The 15,434-nt window shown below is 36.5% G+C and overlaps 1 protein-coding gene across 2 annotated transcripts; it reads right to left on the minus strand.

Moving 5' to 3' along the window:
• Positions 1-132: 132 nt before the first annotated feature.
• Positions 133-14,992, minus strand: LOC112565230 (dual specificity mitogen-activated protein kinase kinase 6-like). 2 transcript variants are annotated; one of them, XM_025240695.1, is made up of 9 exons: positions 14,717-14,992; positions 7,214-7,271; positions 6,569-6,731; positions 5,066-5,185; positions 4,522-4,638; positions 4,008-4,187; positions 3,677-3,754; positions 3,279-3,418; positions 133-2,856 (listed from the first exon to the last, which is right to left on the minus strand). In XM_025240695.1, the coding sequence occupies exons 1-9, from the start codon at positions 14,733-14,735 to the stop codon at positions 2,706-2,708; spliced, it is 1,026 nt and encodes a 341-aa protein (XP_025096480.1). In that variant the 5' UTR covers positions 14,736-14,992; the 3' UTR covers positions 133-2,705. The 2 variants fall into 2 exon arrangements, with proteins under 2 accessions (XP_025096480.1, XP_025096402.1); XM_025240617.1 differs by lacking the exon at positions 14,717-14,992 and adding an exon at positions 12,083-12,366.
• Positions 14,993-15,434: the final 442 nt, after the last annotated feature.

Here is a 15,434-nt window from a genome sequence, read left to right on the forward strand (position 1 = left end):
CTGTAAAATCACAAGGCAAATTTTCATAGGAGATATCCTTATGTAGTTTATCTTGACTTGATGTCACTGCTTCATGTGCATTTTTAGACGGAACATCTCATCACAAATTATGTGAATTAAAAAATAAAAGGGAACAGTTCAGGTTACTTTATTGCATTTCATGTCAGTGATCAACACATCCCTCTACAAGTTGCATCATTTAGTAATTCTAGTAATTTTATTTACATATCAGTATAGTGTTTCTCTTTTTTTTTTTTTAAATAGTAGTACATTGGACAAAGTGCAAAAGTACATTTCATGCTGTCCTTTCCCAAAGCAAGCTGAAAGTTTACAATGTTTATGAGCTGCAGAACATGCTTGTGTCACAAATCTTTGTCCCTTCAGGATGATTTAGTTTGCAAACGTGATTGATAATGAGGCTGAGATACCCTAAACATAAAGCAAACCTGATCACAATTTTGAAAATGAAACAACAGCATGGTAAACAATCTGGATTACCATACAGCTAAACAGAGTGAAAATATGATACCAACAATCCCTTTGAAAAAAATCTCATTTGTTGCAAATGCTCACAAACAAGTGTGATAAACTTCTAGGATCTAATGTTAGTATCTATATCAGTGTGGAGGAAGAAATTGTAGGCTTTTCAGATCATGACAAAATGCACGCACATTGCTGAAACTGGTAAGCCCCCCAACCCACCGACTGACACCACAACGTGGCAGTTTTCATGAAAACATGATCTTGTACAAGCCCTACCTGCCATATTTTATGGGTGCCTTTTTTCATGATCTTATAAAACATGACATTCAAAGATGTCCTTAAATAAAGCTTCAAAATGAGAATAACAATGTGCTCCTAAAAACTGCAAATTTTCTTTGAGGTACATAGATACCGATGACTTGATTTATGTACAATATTTACAGGCAATAATTTAACAAATATGCTGGCATTGTGACCTTCTGTCCTTTCATGCTTACTTCATCAGTTTACTGCTAAATAACTCTTGTCTCAAAGTTGTTCAGGAGTAAACCTACCCATAACACAATTACGCATCTCACTTGGTGTAACTATGGAGCAAAGTGCAACTTCTAAAGCAAAAAAGAGCACTCAGAAACTCACATACTGAGCAAACTGCAGTAGCGCAGGATAAAAAGACTTGTAAATAATATTTTCTGTGTGAGTATCACATTTTCTTATCTTTTGATAAATATATTCATGTAGAATTGTCCTGCATATTCAACCGAACTAATTCATCCGAAGTCTGCACAAGTTGCACACCTGGCATTTCTTGATCACAGTGCACCATCTCTTTTTAGCTCCTGCATTAAATGCAAGCATACATGCAGGTGGGTGGGTGCAGAGCAAAATATTGGTGAGATACCCTTCAGCTATACCATGCATCTCTCCTCAGGTAACTCTTCTGATGTGAGGTAAATATAGCCCGACAACATACAGAAAGGAAAGGACCACTTCTGTAAGTTTGTTTTTTTCAAAGCAACACATTAAAAATGTTAACCTGACTTATCTGACACCTTAAATTCTTCCATGTTAATCATATGATCATATGTAATTCTCATCTATAAACATCAACATTTTTTATTATCAGCTGTCATCCAGCTTTCCAATGTATACATACCTATGTGTGCACGTGCCCACCCACCCACACATACATTCATGAAAGCTGGAGGAAGAATAAGGGAACCATGCAGAAAAAAAACCACAATGGTAATCTATTAAGCAACATGCAATCTGATAATAAAAAAAGCAACCTATTCAAGTCTGAACTTTTTTTTCCTAAAATAAATAAACCACAGACTGGCCAAAATCTTTAAAATGTACATAATATAGACCAGCAAGATTGAATTAAAATGGAAATTACCAAGCAACCTTTCAAGAGAATGCAGACAGCTGAAAAAACCATTTTAGCACATCCTTGTTTCTTGTCAAAATCTCACCATTCGTCAACAATAGCTGACATTTCCTTCATTAACTGATACGCAGACTAACAGCAGCTCCTGCATGAGTTTCAACACATTGGCCTATGCCGCTTACCAAATCAGTTCAAGCTAAATCAGATAAAAATGAACTGAAAATAAAATGAAACCTTAAAAAAAAAAAATAAAATCTACTGAACCTATTTAAAATAAGTTTAAATAAAACTCATACTCTTTATGCCATAATAAAAAATTTCCTTTTTTGCCTCCATAGCCAGCTATAAAAATTTATCATAAAATAATCAACAACTTAACAAATGAATGGTTAATGTACAAAAAGGTGCAATAATGAAAGAAATGTTCATGTGATGCTCAGGTGTCAACCTTAGAAGACTTCATTAGCAACTGACCTTGGTTCAGCTCACATGACAAGAGATATGGAATGATGAGCAACCTGCTATAACTTATATAAACTCTACCAGCTGCAGTCCCGACAGCAGTGGTATGGCATCAAGTGACAACTGGTCCTTCCACACCTGTCACACATCACAGACTCTCATAAAAGATGCAGTCTTTGTCACCTGGGGGACAGCAGCTGGCAGCCGTTATTGTCGGCATGTACATATACAACAGACAGGATGCCCAGAAGACACATTACACAGAAAGAAAGAACAAAGATATCAAGAAATTAACACAATGTCTGCTGTGGAACGTCAGGGCTAGGCTGTCTGTCACGAGATGCCATAACACTGGTCTGGGCAGCCCACTTCATTGGACCCCCTCATTGAGAGGGCCCAGACGTTCTATGACAGACGTTATGTAGCCAGCCATGTCAACTTGTGCCTTCTGTGCCTGTAAGATGAACGGGTGCTGAAGCAGCTGCTGGTAATTGGGACGTGTTGTGCAGTCTTTTCGCAGGCTGAGGAGAGAAAATATAAATGATTTTATTGTGATTTCAAGAAGCGCCACTTGTCAGCTTTCAATTAACTCTTTCCTCAGCGTGACATGCTGTCAAAACCTGAACACCTGCTGTAAACCCCTTTTAGCTGTAAAAATGTCATTACTGTGATTGCTACACTATTTTCTTTGATTCTTTTAAATACAGAATTTTGTTCAATGATATCCTCTTTGCTGCTCACATGCAAGTTTACTCTAAACATGTCCGACTTAAAACCATTTGGTACATATCTACACCGAACACTAGCTAGAAACTAAAGAAAAAAAAAATATCCTCAAATTCCATCTATTTGTACAACTGCTAGGCACAGCTGTCACCAGCAGATGAATAACAACTCTTTAACTTCATTTTTAAACAGCCTACAACAGCTGCTGGATATTTACCACTGTGAAACAAAATCCTCAAACTCGGGTGAAAATCTGTTGGGGGGCAACTTGGGTGATTCTTCCATAACTACTTGCTTGATCTGCTCAAAAGGTGTTTTCCACTTGGAGTATGGGAACTCATTAGTAGCCAGCTCAATCTAAACAAGAGACAAGAGATACCAAAAACATGACAACCTGCTGCACACAATGTTTTTCACACAGACATAAAAATAATCAATTTAAAAAAAATGCAATAAGCAACATACATAAAATATTAATAATAATAAAGGTCGCTTGTATAGCACCTTATCCCTATCCTAAGGGCAAGCTCAAGGCACTTCACAAAATAAATACATTTCTACAGCACACTGAGCATTTTGACTATTCAATCACCCTCAAGAGAAACATTTGCTTACCATTGTGATGCCTAGACTCCAAACATCTGATTTTATATCGTACCCCTGTGCCCCAGCTTCAGGATTGATGCGCTCAGGCTAAATAACATATAACAGCAAAACAAACTTCTAAAAACAGTGCAGACAAATTTTTTTTAAAAAAAAGTCTTCATAAAAATAATCTATCCAGTTTTTCAGATGATCAGAACGAAAAATCGAAAAGCATTTGCTATAAAATTGCAGAGAAAGTTAAATGTCAAAGCATCTGACACACTTTCTACAATCAAAAACATCAAAATCTTCATCCTCATTACAATTTTGCAACAAAGTCAAAAAGAGTATTATTACATACCGCCATGTATGGTCGACAACCAGCATCTTTAGTGCGTGCAATGGAGTCAACCAAGTATCCACTGATGCCAAAGTCACAGATTTTAACTTGACCCTTGCGGTTAATAAGAATGTTGGATGGTTTGACATCTCTGTGTATCACTTTTAGTTCACTGTGTAGATAATGTAGTGCACTTAAAACCTGTAGAATATAGTAGTTATTATAATTTATAAAAGGCAGCGACACTTCCAGATGTTTCTTAACAAATAAAAAAAATTAAACAACAGTTTGTTCCAAGATTAAAACTTAATATCTTGATTGACCATGCAAATTGAATCTGTCTTGCAATATGAAAGCACCTTATGTGAAGCACTTCTATCCAATTTCAATCTAATTCTGCTTTACTCCTGTGTTAGGATTTGTTACCAACTGGCAATAGTCAATGTGCTAAGCTCCTCTTACATCCTTTACCACCACCCTCATATTATCAGACATTCATCATGAGCTTCATCAAAAGTATGGAAAAAATACTCACAGAAAATGCAATCTGTGCAAGAACATACTCTGGGATATACTCATTATTTGCTTTGAGTCTCTTGTACAGTAGATCCAAAGAGGCTTCCATCACTTCCATACAGATCCATACATCACCCTGAACCAATAATAAACGTAAAATGTAATTTAATAATTACACATTATCATCCTAGTCCCAAATCTTTATTAAATCCTAATTTCAGTTTACCAGTAAAGTTATGCATCTGATATGCTATACCTTTGAAATAGAAATATTAAAATACACAAGGTGGGAAAAAATAAGTGTAGACAGAATCTGATAGGAATCTTATTAACATAAGCTGATAAAAAACATGTTCAGAAGTTACAAACTCTTAAATATTTTACATACTTTATCTCTTTGAAAAACTATTAAAATACATCCAGAAGTTATGCAACCATCAACATTCTGAATGGGTAATGCATTCAAATAACACAGGTAATGCAAGCCTCAGAGTTTATAGGTAATACGTGCTAGCCTCTGCAGTGTGGAAAAAAATGCCTCGAGTGCAGTAATGATAAATTACCTCTCTAAATAAGGCCCCATAGAATTCAACAGTGTATGGACAAGAGCCACTTCGCATGTTAATGTCCAGATCCATTAGCAGCCTCTTCTGTTCCATATTATTCACAGTGGCCATGATCCTCTGAAATCAAGTCCCCAAACAAGTCAATACTGAAGTTGAGGTAAAATTTACTTCACCATCCTTTCTCTCCTAGCTCCTTGACAATGTAGAGAATGCTTCTAAAGTGACAAAACGTTCTCCATTTTTAAGCATATTAAATCAAATGTGGTTTTTTCCTAGACAAGGATGACTGATCAATATTAACCACAACACATTTTGAGCTGCTTTTGTGATGACTAAACAATGTCAAATTGTTGCTATCAGCAGTCCATCCACTATCCACATTAACTTTAATTTCACCAATAAAGATTATGCAAATGAATTTCCCTCCTTCTACCAAGTGATGGATATACTATAATGAATTTCATGAAGACTCCCCATGGATTTGCTTAATCTAAACAAAACTGATACCAACAATGATGCAAGATTCAGTATATAATTAATGTAAAAGCATTTCTAAAATAATTGTGCTATGTATAAACAGTAGCGTAGAAAATGGTGTAAGCCAATATATTTATGTAGTCACTTCATCATATTTCATTCTCAATACCACAACAGTAAAAGGATTTGAACCTGATTCCCAAATATGTTTTTAAAACATGGATAGTGATCAAGAATGGCCACAGGACAATTTACATGCAAATTAATATAACCACGAAAAACATCTTAGTTATTATTATAAAGAAAAAAAATTATATTGATTCCGCTTTTTAATGAAAATAGTTCCTTCAAAACAACAGATGGTTTCCAATGAAAAAGCTTAAAAAATGGTTTGCATCAATATCATTTACACAATGAAAAGTTTTATAACTTAATATAAGATCAACTTTGACCTTTAAGTCAATGTGGCGTTTAATATCATAAACATTCAGTGCAGAATCTAACAACTTTATACCTATTTTATACACCTTTTCTAGCAGCCTTGACTGAAAGATAAAGACACTAAAAGACCATCTACATTCTGAGACCCAACAGATTTACATAATTTAAAAACACATTTTTGTAAGTCAATGATTGTCAAATTAATCATACTACCAAATAATCTCTACTAATGCATACTGGTTAAAATTATCAAAGCAAAAAGCTTCCTCTTTATTATAATTCAATTTTAACAATGCCCACTGTTTGTAGTTCTAACAGATTAAATTCACTAAAACAGTCATGCCATACCAAAAATATCTGTGCATATGTGTATGCACATACGCACATGCATGTGCGCAAGCAAAGAGAAACAACTTCTGAACCCAAAATAACTGCAAACATCTGCAGATAATCAAAATGAAATTATCTTGCACTTGCAGTCCATTAAAAAAGTGCAATTATTAATTATTCAAAGTGTTCTTAGCTTCTTTATAATGGCATAGGAATAATGTGTGCCCTAACTGCTACCAGTTTTACTCGTACCTTTACAGCCATAACTGTATTGCTGGGTCTATGTTCCACTTCTTCTACTACTCCATAAGCCCCACGACCAAGATATCGTCGTAACTGAAGGTCGCTGGCATCACAATCAAATGTCTTGTCTCCTATGGTTAGTGTGGCACGAGAGTCTATTGGGCGAGGTGGCCTGAATTGAAAAAAAAGGGGGAAAATATCATCTAAAGAAACCATGTCCATTCACAAATGAAGAGAAAAATATTGCTGATGGGCTCTATAAACCACAAATGAACTCAGCTGTAGAACAAGAAGACATATCTATAAAGGAAAGATGTATTTAAATAAGTTTATCTCATGTAAATAATAAGACTTGGGCTAATGGCGAAGGAAGGGAAAAATAAAATGAAAACTAGAAATAAGATCCATCTGAAAGTAGTACTTAAAGGTCTTTAGATCAGAGGTTCATATCAGTGACATAAGAAAATTGTTCCAGATGGTGGGTGAAGCTGATACAAAAGTATAAAGTGCCTTTTTTCATATTTTCCTCTTTCTTCCAGGGTAGAAAAGGGAAAGTAAAGAAACAATTTTGTCCCTCCCGCTAAAATCTAAGATAAAAATTATATACAAGTTAGCTTGAAAAACCACATGTATACCATTGACAAAGAAACTTACTGTGGAGTGACTGGTTCGGCAGGTGCAATTGTGATTTTGCCCCCAGGAAATTGTTTCCCTGCAATCAAAGGAGTTTTAAGAAATGCAAGTTATAAAATACAGTGATACATGTGCAAACAATATCTGATTATATTTTTTTCTCTTGTACCTTTCAGCTGCTCTGAAACTGATTTTGTAGTTGTATAAATAATATAATGTATGATAATGTATCTTTACTCCTGTGTGTGTTAAATGTCTGTATGAGTATGTATGTCTGCCCTTGTGAGCAAAAGAAAAATTTCTGTCTTGGGTCTCCTTGACAGACAATAAAGTCTGATTTGATTTGATTTTGATTTATAATATGACAAAGTTAACATAATTCTTATTAAAACATCTTAAGATTTTTTTTAGAATCAACCATTTATAAGCATTTGTGCACAGCTGCAGTATGTGTGGAATAGTGACTGCTGATCTTTAGATGTTGTGACTAAGGATATAGACAATATTTATCACAGAAAATGTCTTAAAAAAATGCAACCCAGTCTTAAATCTGCCAAAGCAACTGAACAGGCACAAAAAAAGAAATCTGAACATGAAAAAGGCTCACATATATATTTAGTTCTGTACACAGCAACAGAATGTATGCATAAAAAAATAGTGCACATCTGTACAAGCACCTATCAATATCAATATAAGCACCCCCTTAATTGGTAAAAGAAACTGAAACAATCATTGTTAATGGCTGTGACTTCAGTGAGGCATATGTGTTCTAACTGAGAGCTAGACACAAATGGCATCATATTCTGTCATACAGCAGTATAGGTCTGTATTCAAGGCTCCTGTTTGAAAAAAAAAAACACACACACACAAAAAACAATGTGCATCTCCAGGAAAATGGTAATTAAGGAGTGCAAATGTGATTCAGCTATCTGAGGAAGTAACCAATATATACCTGCTGGGCTAGCTGGGGGAAACTGACATCAAAACAGATATAGAAAATGGGGTCTTACCAAAGTCAAACATTCAAATAGCATCAGAGATAACCTCTGAGAAATAAAGGATCTATTCTAGTCTCTCTGGGTTCACAGAGGTCATCTTAAAAGAAAGCTCGACAAAGTAATCTAGAAATGCTCTTAAAACCAGCAGGACGCATTCTCTTGTTTGCATTTAAGCTGGATCAGGATACAATGTTTGACAGCTTCTTTTTCTGGGGGATGAATTTCTTTGTATGCACAAGCAACGAATGGAGTCTGAGGGAAGGGAATTAAAGCACAGAAACTATGGAAGTGAGTATTAACAGAAAATGTGAAACATAAGCATTTAGTTGTTCCATAAATGTATGTAAACAATCAGAGTGTTCAGTACACGTAGTTGAATTTACATTTTTTTAACTTTTAAGAAATTATCTATCTTCTACTTATTTACCTGGGGATAAATGAATATTTAGAATCCCAACATGCCATGAGATAATTATATTTACATGTTGCAAAAGGGAAGCAAATAAATATTGCACATCAAATCAGTTATAAGATGAAACTGAAAGTTGTTGTCTACAAGCTCAATTATGCTCAACATCTGCTAAAATTTGCAGGAAACAGAGAATGGTCAGTGACTAATGACACAGGTAGAACATGTAAAACAGGACAAAAAAAAAAAAAAAAAAATGCTGAAAAATGTGTTGAAGCATAAAAACAAAAAAATGTCTTTAGAAATGGGGGATAAGGCAATACTAATTTAATGTAGGATTACTTCAACTATTTTAAATGTATTGTTGACAAATGCGTGGCACTGAATAATGTGTCAAACTCAAAGCACAAAGAAGATAAAGTTCATAGCCACAGTGTAAACATTAAGCATAACAAAAACAAGAAAAAGTTTCAATTTAAACACGAAACATTACCAGAAAATATTAGAGCCAAAAGTTTTAACGATGTAAAATTGGTTTTCTGTGCCTAGTTTAAAAACACATCACACACATAAAAATGAGAAAGTCTGAGCTATAAGGTGCATAAAACAATGGCCAAAGAGAATCCCATGAACTTTCTAAGAACTGGATAGGAGGAGAAAAAGAGGCAGATGACAAAACTAAATATGTACCTGTTAATCCTGCAATAATACTTTAAGTTTAATAGAGCAGTGGTACTCTGACAAATTGCCATATTTCACTTGTTGGACAGACTGAGTAACCTGATCAGGAAAAGACTGATGAAGCAAAGTAGGGGGATCATAAGATGACTAGGGCAATGGGAGAAATAAGCAATTTATTTCAATGGCTACTAAACAAAAACCCCCCAAAAAAATCAACTTGCTAGCAATTTTCGAAACTGATTTTGACCTTGTGACTTGCATTTAAACCACATGCCATATGGATATCGTGTGAGATAAGAAAATGTTTCAAATTGTTTTATTTTATATGTTTATCAACCAGTGAAATTTTTATTTTTTATCTTCCCCACTTGGTTCTGGATTTGAAGTGAGTCTCAGTTTTAAAAAAAAGCAACTTTTGGTCAATGCTGTCAATTAAACGTAAAATGTATATGTTTATAACTAATACTAAGAGATAACTTACATAGCCCATTTCATTCAGCACAACCATTATACCTATGTGGTTTAATATGGCATAAACTGACAGATACATTTAAGTTTAGACTACACAATGCACTTATAATTTTATATAAACTGAAAGCGTACACCTGACAAAGGGTATACAATAACGTTAAACTTTTGAATCTGAGAATTATGTATCTTTTGAAGCTGACATTTTAACCTTCTATTTTTCCCTTGAATGACATTAGGCTTTGACACTTTCTGAACATCAAATGTCAAACCATCATTGAACCTCACACACTATAAATGTTAACACAGTCTGTAATTAATAATAATAACAATATAATGTTAGCTAGGCTCACTGTAATATAACAACAAAAAAGTTGACAGTTTTTCAAAAAGACAAAATGTTCCATAAAGGAACCAGCAAAAGCAAACTTAAGGCTGATTAGAGTAATGTCAACACACACTTGAGCACACACACATTAACATTTATACAAACATACCTCTGCATCATCTCCTACACAAACTTATGTAACTATACATATATATGAATATGTTACTTTAACCCTGACAATGGCATAAACTTCTGTCCCAAATGCAAACCTCCGTTGTCAGTCTCTATCACAGTTAACTTCTGTAGATGTGTCACGGACCAGTTTGTTCGGAAAAGGAGGTTGTTGCCCCTGTCTTTCGTTTTCTTAAAGATTATTGCCCTTGTCTTACATATAAGAGTGTGTTGATTGCGTCGTGGTTTCGCGTCAGAACCCGACGTCATTTTATGACGCAAAAAAAATGACGTAATTTGATAGAGACGCAAGTGAAAATTAATTGGAAGAGAGCAGACGGCTGTGAGCAGGGAAGAGAGGCGGTCAGAAAGTGTGTCTGGTGTTCGTTTTGGATATTGTGTGGGTCGATCCCTGCGGATGTATGTGTGGTACCAGCTTTGGGTCATGTGTTGACCCCCCAAGAGTTTATTTGTGGTACCAGCTTTGGGTCATGTGTTGACCCCCAAGAGTATATTTGTGGTGTCAGCCTTGGATCATGTGTTGATCCTCCGGAATATATTTGTGGGGCCAGTTTTGGGGCAGAGAGGATTTTACGTAGACGTGGCAATTGTGGATGTGAGTAAGTAAGACTATAATGAAATATTCAGAAACATATGACAGTTCGTAGAATATTGAAAGGAACATGTGTATGTCGTCTTGGGACATGAAGAGAACTATTGGAGCAGCCTGTGCGCTGTAGTATTTCTGGAATTGAAAGATATTTGACGTATATCTTATAATTTAGAAGCGAACTGAAAGACTCAGACATTTCTATATCTTTAGTTAATGTTGACTGTTATAAAGTTTTTGTTGCCTACGACAAATCTAAGTGTTTTGTGAGTGAAGGAAAGAACACGAAAGGGGACGTGAGCGTGAAGTGAAAGTGTGAGATTCAAAAAGACAAAAACCGCGTTCCTGACAAGATGTATGATGACACCTAATTGCCTGGGTCTGATTTTCCCTCTTTTTAAATAAAGCTACATAACCAGTCTTGAAATTTGGCATCAGTCTCAACACAATCCTTCACAGTTTAAAGCAAAAGACAAATACAGCACACAAAGTACAAATCTTCAGCTCACATTCCCTTCGTACGTTGACTTGAGTAGCAGTCCTTTAACTTCTTTAATTGAAAAATGCTACATAGACCAAGAAATTTAAATGTTTTGCTCTCTGGTATCAGTTAATGACATTTCATTAAACTTTTAAAGCTGTTGCACTCTTACTATGCTTTAAACAACAAGTGGGGGTTTATCATGGTGAACTATTGACAGCTGCTGCATCCCCTCTATAGTTCACACTCTTCCCAACGACAGGTCAAAGGACTGAACTGAAAACAATGACAGTATGGAAAGTGACTATCCTCACAACTAGGCTTACCATATACCGTGTACCTCTGTGAAGAACGCGTTCTTTGAAGTATGGATGAGTACCGGTCGTGATTCATCAAAAGTCCACCCACGCACCCACCCACCCTATTTTCTTGTTTCCTGTGTTAAGACTGAAAGAATCTGTAAAATCTGCTACAGTTCGAGTAACCTCATTTTATACACGTCATGAAAGCTTGAACTGATGGACTGTGACATACCTCTAAGAACTTTAGAGAGGCTATACAACGCACAAAGCCAAAGTGCAAACACACCGAAATCGCACTTGTTGCCATCGGCATTTGCAAATGTGGATCCACCGCGCCAAATATATATATTAGCAAAAATCCTCGACGCGCAAGAAACTTTTCAACAGGTGGTGCAAAACATGAGACACAAACTTACGAAAAATGAACAGATCCCAAACTTACTTTTCATTTTCTCCTTCTGTCCTGTTTTTTGTGGAATTGGGTCGCTTGACACCTCCATCGAGATAGAGCCGTTGCGACACAGCATGCGAAATGCCGATCGTTTTCAACAAGCTGCGCGCCAAAAGATAAAGATTATTGCGTGTTGCACTCAATCCACAAAAGATTTACTCATCATCGTTTTTCCCCGCCTATAGCTATTGTTAACCGCATACTTAGCATTATTCCTGAAACCTCGTGCTGTTTACTCGAAAGTCTCCATAACATACGACAAATGATGACTAGCCTTATCTGATACAATGCTGCTGATTGGTCCGCTGGGGGGAAGCGTAGCATTCAGTCATTCATGCCTGCCGGTGACTCAGCAAACACGCCGGCTCTCATTGGCCGAGAGATGACTAACTGCTCCAATGGGGGATTCCCTAGACTACGACATAACTGGCGTGGCTTATCCCTAAGTACCCTTTAGTACCACATAACCCAGGAAAGTGTCGGCATTTTAAGGGAACTGTATTACCGCATATCGGGAATTAACGCGTTCACATAAATCTGGTGCAACAATGCATCTGCCTCATGGCTGTGATGCTGCGAAGAGGCAGTGAGGAGCTTGTATGGTCAGTGCTGGCTGGGCTAGTAACCGAGGTCGAGGACAACCGACCGAGGGGTTTCCTCACTTGCCACCAACTTTGCAAGCACGCCTAGCGTGCATGCACACCTACCGTGACAGCCCGAGCCAGCCACCGGCTACATGACATAGCATGGCTGATAAAGGGCTGCTGCTGTCACCGCAATCGAAGGGAATGGGCTTACAAATTTGGCTGAATATAAAAGGCGTGCGCCGTCGTGCTGGTTCACCTACACTAGTTCTTGAAGTCTGAAAGGCATGCCGGTGACGGTGAAGAATGTCAGGAATGCAGAGTTCGATCTGCTACGCCAGTAATACTTGACGTGCAAGGCCGGTCGTTGTTAAAAACCCATTTTCTAAGGAAAAAAACCGCACTTCCTTGTAACCTGCATGCAAATAAGTGTTGCACTTTTTATGACTAAATTTAATGACATTAAGAAATGCATGCAATGGCACAATACATGTTAAATGACCATTAAACTGCAACTAGAAATCAACAATGAACACATTTTTAAACAGTTCATATAGTGGTCAACAACACATTTCAACACACCACAGATGTGTGTAGGGATACTGATTCGTGAACACACTGTGGTGAAAGTGATTTACCAAGTCAAATATAGATGAATGCATTAAAATTGTAAGGGTTGTTTTGTGAGAGATGAACACATTTATCAAAGAAGAAAATGTACTTGAACAAGAAATTTCAAAATGATAGGTATAAAAATTTACACTTAAGATATATGTGAATAACTTGTTTCTCGTTATGCTTTTAACTGACAGTATGAACTTGGTTGCTGAGCTAATGCTTTTTTTTAAAAAGAATCATGAGCCATTAGAAAACTGAAATCTACAAGTAATCCTCATTATAAAGATGACTATACTTAAACAGCCTTTAGACATCTAACCAAATGCACATAATTCAAAAATGATTTATCAACACAAAAATTTTATTTTATTCTGCCATATATATTTTCAAGCTTGTATATTTAACTTTATTGTTCTAAAATTGTTGACAATGGATATTAATCTTATGTATTTAATTGGTGTGGTGATCCTTCTATATTTTAATTAAAGAATATTTTAAAACTTGTTATTAACCAATGCAAATGAATGATAACATATAAAGCTATTTTTTGTAAAACTAATGTTTTTGATTTGATAATGGTAAATTAAAAGATCTGCATTAACTACTTTTCAATAAGTGTAACCATACTGTGCTAAATCTATTAATGGCAAGTACACAATTTGATGTAGCTGCTTTCACTTGTAGATCTTAAAAATAGATGATAAGAAGTATTTACTTAAGCAGTCCATTTCTAAGCAGTATTAATTACTTAAGACATATCTTGTGAAACTATCGTCTTTGAACAATTGTCACCTTCCTAAAAGTTTTGAAACAAGTAAAAACATTTGCTTTTGCATTCAATGCTTGCTAAAATAATTCGATTTTGATGCAGTATTTTAAATTAAACATAATTTCTTGAAATTTCAAAAAATAATTAATATTTTTAAGACTATCCATTCTCTGTTGCTTTTTGAATACCTTGAGTTGCATGTACGATAAGTTAAAGGTAATCAAGATGCTAGTGGTTGAAGCTAAAAATCTAGTCAAATAACAAATGTGTAAAGGTTAATACAAAAACTAAATAAGTGTTTAAAATGTTGCAGAAATAGTCTCTTAACTAGAAAAAAAAAAGGATTGTCTTTTTGGTAACGGCACGTAGCAGCCCTCAAGAAAGCTCGGGGCGGCACAAGTGACATACACACTTAGCTCTATTGTTCATCGAACTTAGGCCCGACGATCTTACAGGGGCATGTAACTCGTGATACTTTAGCTGCATAGACGTCGACGACGACAATGGTAACGAGAACGCCTGCAATTGCGCAGTGCACATTATTTTAAAGCACAGACACAGCGTAAAAATGAATGCTTAAACAAGTGCATTTTAGCGCCGATGCACGGAAGATGCACGTTAGCGAAACGAAAGAAAAAAAAAGTGGTGACCTACTCGGTCGAGCCATTGGCATTCTTCACTCCGTTCACTCCAGCAAATGGACACCTTGCGACCGACCGCGTCAATCGTGCAGGGCTACACAAATCCCCGAGGCTCAGATGTACCTGCTCTTTTGGAGAGCAGTTAGAACCCTTCCTGTCTGCTCCGATGCAGCTGGCTTGGTATTTAGTCACCAATGCGTTGGTGCAAAAATCCACCGCAAAAGTCCCCCACACGCTGCACCGCAACTTCTGAGAACGGGAAGTTGTTGCTGACCTGTGAAAACGCGCAAAGGCGAAGGGAGCTCTGTGACGTCAGTGCGCAGAAAGCAGCAGGGGAGATCATAGCAGTGTGGGCGAGTTTTGTTTCTTGCAGACAGGATGAACGCGGTTATCTCCTCTCCCTTCCTGGACGAGCGCCTTACCCGGTTTGAAAGGTTTCTGGCGCTTCGTTATAAATGATTAGTGTTTGTTTCGCGGGCGGGTTATTTCAGGCATAGAAGTCTGCACGTGTTTGTGTTAGACTGGCTTTGTCACATGTCTGGTTTTCTCGCTAATGGGTGTGACCGCGTGATCGGCAAGTGTAGCAGCGTTAAAAATGTGGTAATACCAAAGACTTTTAGGAGGGTATGCTACAATTACGGGTATCCACGGTGAGCTCGGCTCAGGCACTTTTCAAGGGACAGCATGCATGCGCCCACGGTTTAAAAAATATCCAGACTTGATCTTTAAAT

This window comes from Pomacea canaliculata, linkage group LG1, assembly GCF_003073045.1.
Source record: "Pomacea canaliculata isolate SZHN2017 linkage group LG1, ASM307304v1, whole genome shotgun sequence".
In the NCBI taxonomy this organism is placed as follows: Eukaryota; Metazoa; Mollusca; class Gastropoda; order Architaenioglossa; family Ampullariidae; genus Pomacea; species Pomacea canaliculata.